General features: G+C 49.7%; 1 protein-coding gene across 2 annotated transcripts in view; it reads right to left on the reverse strand.

The window, feature by feature from the left end:
- Positions 1-5,159, reverse strand: part of INTS6 (integrator complex subunit 6) — a 74,060-nt gene extending 68,901 nt beyond the window's left edge. The window contains exons 1-4 of one of the 2 annotated variants that reach the window (XM_037132497.2): positions 5,043-5,159; positions 3,974-4,088; positions 3,510-3,587; positions 2,579-2,728 (exon numbers count right to left, since the gene is read on the reverse strand). In XM_037132497.2, the coding sequence (XP_036988392.1) occupies positions 2,579-2,728; positions 3,510-3,587; positions 3,974-4,084 (339 nt within the window). In that variant the 5' untranslated portion in view covers positions 4,085-4,088; positions 5,043-5,159. Of the gene's footprint in view, positions 1-2,578; positions 2,729-3,509; positions 3,588-3,764; positions 3,826-3,973; positions 4,089-5,042 lie in introns of those variants that run through there. The other variant, XM_037132498.2, reaches the window with a different exon arrangement.
- Between the last annotated feature and the right edge of the window lie 841 nt (positions 5,160-6,000).

Below are 6,000 nucleotides of genomic sequence, written 5' to 3' on the forward strand. Positions count from 1 at the left end.
GGGGAAAGTGCTTGAGGAAAACATTCACCAAGAATCTTTCTTTGTTCTCAGATGCTCTGACCTGACTGAGACCATACAAATTCTGTAAGTATCCTAGCTAACATCTCAAATACGTTTTATTTGTAAGTATGCTAATTTAGCAGAGGCAATATAGGTACTAAAAATACTTTTGCTTATGGAAAAATCACATATGTACTTATGTATGTGGGGCGAGCAGGGGATCCATATACACATATACACACACACACACACACACACACACGTGCCCACATTTAGATACTTAACAAAATTATTTAGAAACTTAAAAGGCTTTCAGATGCTCTATAAAATCGATATGCTTCCACATAGCTCACCTTTTCTCATTTCCTTCAATTATTGTGATTGTTTGTAAGTTCTGTGGGCGCCACAGATCCCAGTATAGAGCATGATCATAGTGAAGTGTTTACGCAAAAGCATGGAGGTTACAGAATAAAGGTACTCCACAGGAAACAGGCAGATAGAAAGTGCTTTTACAGTAAAAAGAAATACATGAACCGAATTTAGTCTCAAAACAGGAGACATCCAAAATTCTTCCCATTTATCCTTTCACTGAATTGTAAATGTATACTATCTAAATTAGTAAGAGAAAGTCTTATGATGAAAAATATCTTCTGGAAAGATGTCTTCTTCTCACTAAATACTTTACTCAATCATTTTAATTTGGACACTGTGGCTTCCTAAATTAGTTTAATGCTAGTGTCGTTTTTTATGTACCAATTCAGGACTTCAGCATTAATATTACTCCTGGCCTCCTTGCTTATTCATCAGAAGGGCTGAGAGGTATTGCCCTCCCCATTCTTCAATTAATAAATCCTAAAATGCAAAAGGCCTCCTAATCTCCAGGCTCTTCTCTTGTTCAAAGTGGTAACAGCACAGCAGGACCACCTTCCACCTCAAACTTTCTGTAAGTTTTATCAGCAAGAACTTAAAAGACTTCCAGTGGAAGATGGCAACTGGGAAAAGGAAAATACAGGTGTAAATGACAAATGTCCTCAGCCTCTCCACAATAATCAGTTTTTCTAAGAAAGCATCCTAAGAAATATTTTTAATTAGCTTGTAGGAAGTGAATGTGTCTATCTGCCTTTCTTACGTATGAAATGTGATGCAGAGAAATAGGAAATCATTAGTCCTGCCATATATTGACAACCTGACAACCAAAAAAGGACCCTAACCCCAACTAATGTACCAAATAATGACACATTTCAAATTTTTTGAGCCTAAAGAAATGTAGATCAAAACCATAATCAATGAAAGACTATAGTACTACGTATGATGAAGGACTATGAAAGGGAAAAAATCCATTATTTTACAGAAGCAAACTGAAAAATTCATGGCAAATTTGCCTAAATTACTGACTTGCAAAATAAAGTAACACAGAGGGGGGAGACAAAAAGATTAATGTGCCAAGTTTACCTAATTAAACAATGGAAGTACAATTAGATAAAAACAGAAACAAAGTGACTCTGAATTGTAACTACTTTAAATGTTCTATGGTCAAATTTCCCCTAAGAAGTACACACATTTCTAAACCAAAGGAACAAAGGAACAATTCAATTTCTTTTTATATGAATCAACTACAAGTTGTACTAAGGAGATTACTCCCCACTGAAATTTGTGAAACTCATTAAAACAGTGGCTCGTGAAACTTGCAAAAAGAATAAAATGTATACCTAAATGTATCATTGTGATGAGTGCTTCACACTACAGCATAAAAATTAAACTTTTGGCTTAACTGTCTTCTATGTGTAACATTACACAAACATCTTTTATTTTCCAGGCCTGCAGTCTCAGGAAGTTGTAACAGACTACCTTACCCTTTCTTCCCCAGTGAACCACCATGTGATTTAAAGCTTTTTTGTCTCACCTTCAAACAGATAAAAGTAAGTGCAGTGGATGGAGGAGGGGGAAAGGTGGGAGGTAAAGGAGTAAGGAACAGCCTCTTCCAAGGTTTTAGAAGTAAATAAAACAAACCGGACCTGACATTTAATTCAGGAACAAATTCAGAATTCCTGCTACACAGTTACATGTTGTGTAAGCTTCAAAAAAGCTGAGACATTCAGTTATTTGGCCAGTTACTGCACTCCAATGAAAGCCTCGCCTTACAATATGGTTACGTTAAATTAAACCCTGATACAACAAACAGAAGGATTTCCTCTAACATTTTTACTAATATAGAAATGAAGACTACTATTTAACTAGTAAAGTACTGCAGACGAACTGCCTATAAATAATCAGAAATTTGAGTGTGGTGAGTTTTACCCTTTTGTGTGACGAGTGCTAGGTATTAAAACCAAATTCATGTCAACATTATAGCAAAGAACTCAGTTTCTAATTCTGAATACAAGTACATTTTAAGAAGGAAAAAGGGCCATAAAACCATATACTGTATGGTCAGAGTTTCACTTTCATGTTTTGTGCATGTCTTACTTTACTCTGAAATGTTTTATACTTGTATTTCATGTTATATAGTTTTTGGACTGGACTGGGTTTTTCCACAAAAAGAAAAATCAACTTTTTTCCACCTTAATATTCAACCTACCTGCCCATAGTTGTCTATGCCAGTTACTAATCTATTTAAATTTAACAAATCAAAAGCTGTCCTTAGGGATTGGCCAAGAGTCGTAAGTCCTTCTGCCTGCAGGTTTTTCAGTTCATTCATAAACGTTGCATGGTTTTCTTTCCATCCGGCCTAAAAAGAAAAACGTAAGATTTTCCCCCTCATTTTAAAGCCATGTATACACGGACAACCTTTACAATCCGTGGTTCCTCAAGGGGCTGCTTCACTTCCCACTATGGTGTGATCAACCTGTCAATCAATACCTTACCACCGCTTAAGAAACTCTTCCAAAGGGGGCCAAGAATAAACCTGCAGCTTTAGACAGCCTAACTGCTCGATAACTTCCCTGGGAAACTGACTTCCTGACCTAATACCCAAAAGGTGGGGATGCAAAGTGCTCGTGGAAAACAGACGTGAGCAGGACTTCCGAAGTTAACCGACAGCTGCCCTGCCGACCACGGCCTCTCGGGGAGAACCTGAAGCCCAAGCCCCACAGCCCCCGGGCCCGGCCGCCGGCTCGCCAGCCTCGGGCCGATTCCCCTTTAACGCCAGCCCAGCCCGGGCTCGGCTCGGCTGGTGGCGGCCGGGCCCGCTGTCACTCGGGCTAACTTGAATAAATATCCCCCACAGTTCATTGCTGCCGCTCCCGCCGCGGAGGGGAAATGTCGGCCATGTTGATCGCAGCGCCGCCGCCGCCGGGCCGGGCTGGGGAGGGGATGGCGGTGGCCCTGCGACTCCGCGCCGCGCCGGGACGCTTCGGGGCGGGGGAGGGGGTGGGAGTCCGTGGGGGAAAGGACCTCAGCGCCTAGAGCACAGCGGGTGGGGGAGGGGAGCATAATGAAGGGTGAATGGGGGGTGGGGAGGGCAGCGAGGAAGGAACAGGGAAGGGAAGGGGGAGGGCGAGGGCTGTTACCTTGATAGCATAGGGAGGCTCTTCGAAAGTGACCAGCATATACCTGTCTCCTCTGCTGGCAGGATCCCGGGCTCGGAGCTGCGGGAGAGCGGGTGGGGGACGGGAGGAAGAACAGGGCCAGCGAGAGGGAAGCAGAGGCGAGGTTACAAGGCGGAGAAGGGGCGCCCAGCGGCCCCGCAGCCCCCCCCCCAGTACCGCACACGCAGCGGCCACCCCTCCACGCCGCCACACACACACAGATCGGCTCCTACACACCGCCTGGGGCCGAAGCCCGGGCCCCGGCCGAGCACGGCTCGCAGCGCCCGCCCGCCCGCGCGGTGGGGGAGGGGGTCCCCGAGCCCAGCAGCTCCCGCAGTCAGGTCCCCGACACCTCCGCCTCGCCGCCCCCGGCCACGCTCCCTGCCACCCCTGCCGCCCGTGGGCTGCCTGGTCGGGATCGCCGCCCGGGCTCGGTCAGTCGGTACCTTCATGAAGGTCTCTACCGCGCCTTTGGCCGTGTCCAGGTAGGTGGTGCCCAGATGGCTGCGCTGGTTCATAGAGGCAGACGTGTCTATCAGGAACAGTAAGATGGGCATAGTGCTGGCCGGGGACACCGGGGCCCGAGGTGGAAGAGAAAGAGGAGATGGTAGAGGTGGAGGCGCCGGTGGCAGCGACCGCCGCTACGCGGGGCGGGGGAAGCGCGGTCCCCGAGTGGAAAACACCGTCTGGGTCTTTCCTCCGGCTGCGGGGAGTTTCTCCCCCGATAGTTGAGAGGAAACTCCCAGACCCAGTCCTCCCCGTCGTACCCCCGTCTCCGCCTCCTGCCTGCTTGCCCGCTGGGGCGGGCGCCCGGCCGTCTGTCGGTCGGTCCGTCCCCCCCGCCTCGGGGGTCCCGTCCCCGCTCCCGGTCCCTGTGTGTGTCCCAGCGGGAGACGGGCCTGGCTCCCCACCCCACCCCCGATGCAGGGAGTGGGGACCGGGGAGCTGACGAAGAGGGGAGTGGGCTAAAGGGAGATTGGCCCTGGGGCTGTTGGGAGAAGTTTCAGGGACTCCCTCCGCACCCCAGCAGTGTCACCACTTTCTCAGCCCCTCTCGCTACTGAAGCGCTTTTCTCTCTCACACTCCGGTTTTAACTCGGGCTGGGGCTGCAGAGGCACCGCCCCCTGACACGTCCTCGTGCCACGTGACGCACCGCTCCGCCATTCCATTGGCTATTCCCTAGTCTTTCATTAGCATATTCAAACAGCTCAGGGTGAGGGAGAAGCTTGTAGGCCGGCTCCGGGAACTGTTAGTGAGCACGCGTGAAGGCGGGGAGTCGGGAGCGCGCGGGAGCGAGCACGAGGGTTAGGCAGCGCGGTCGGCAGACGCGGAGGCGGGCTTCGGCAAGGGGCGGGGACAGGCCGCGGACTGGCCGCGGAAGGATCGCGGGGTGGGGGCCGTAACCGCGTAGGCGCGCGCAGGCTGCGGCTGTGAGTCTGCGCGACAGTGCTGGGGGACTCTCCTTGGCTGTTGGAGGTGACGGGGTCGGGGAAGGGAAGTGGACGCTAGCCTCACCTTCCCTTCCGAGGTCGCTGTAGTAGACCCCTTCCCCAGCGGGGCGAGTAAGGAGGCGATCAGTTACGGATCAAACACCCCGTTAGGGGAAGGAGGCACGCCCGCGGTCGGCGGAGGACTTGCCTGGGCCTTGGAGGGCCGCCCCTGCGTAGGCGGGCCGGGGGCGGGGGAAGGGAAGTGAGAGGTTGTTTATGACCCGGGACTAATCTCCGCGAGTCGCTCCGCGCCGGGGTGTGAGGACGGGGGCTGACCTTCCTCGTACTGGTCTCTCGGCCACGGGGAGCAGCCTGGGGTGAAGGCTTGACCCCAAGCCGACTGGGAACCTTCTCGTTGGAGGACCTCCCAAAAAGGGAACAAGCCACCGTTTTTCTAACGGCCCTAAAATGGCCTGGGGTTGGGGGAGGCTGGACGAACAGTTTGTGTCCCATGTTAGTCCCAGAAATAACTGGTATTACTCAAAGAAATACATTCCCAAGCCATGTTTCCTGATGGCTGTAGACTATCCGTCTCAGGTAAAAGGGTCCTTAGCAAACCAAAATGTAGTAGTGGGATTCTTTTAATGAAGAAACGAACTTCAGCTTGCTCGGGTGACCTAGAATGGGTCCCCACAACCCTACCTGTCTCTTTCCTTTCACTTTATATTGTCTCACACTTGTCCAAATACTGCACAAGGGACGGAGTCCTAAGTTAGAACAAGCCCCATCACGCCTGAAGTAATGAATCCTAGGTATCGAAGGAAAACAGTTTCCTCAAATACACTAGTTAAAAACTGAGGACCACCTGAAATACAAGTTGAATCGGGGACATAATAACCTTTAAGACTAAGTATATATGGGGCCTCCCCTACCAGCCTTGATTTAGGGGTTTTTTGTTTGTTTTTTGTTTTTTGTTTTTTGTTTTTTACTCTTTACCCAGGAATTCTTTATTATTTACCTACTGTTTTTTTTTTAATTGTCCC

This window comes from Artibeus jamaicensis, unplaced genomic scaffold (genome assembly GCF_021234435.1).
Source record: "Artibeus jamaicensis isolate MK-2021 breed Jamaican fruit bat unplaced genomic scaffold, CSHL_Jam_final contig_415, whole genome shotgun sequence".
Classification (NCBI taxonomy): Eukaryota; Metazoa; Chordata; class Mammalia; order Chiroptera; family Phyllostomidae; genus Artibeus; species Artibeus jamaicensis.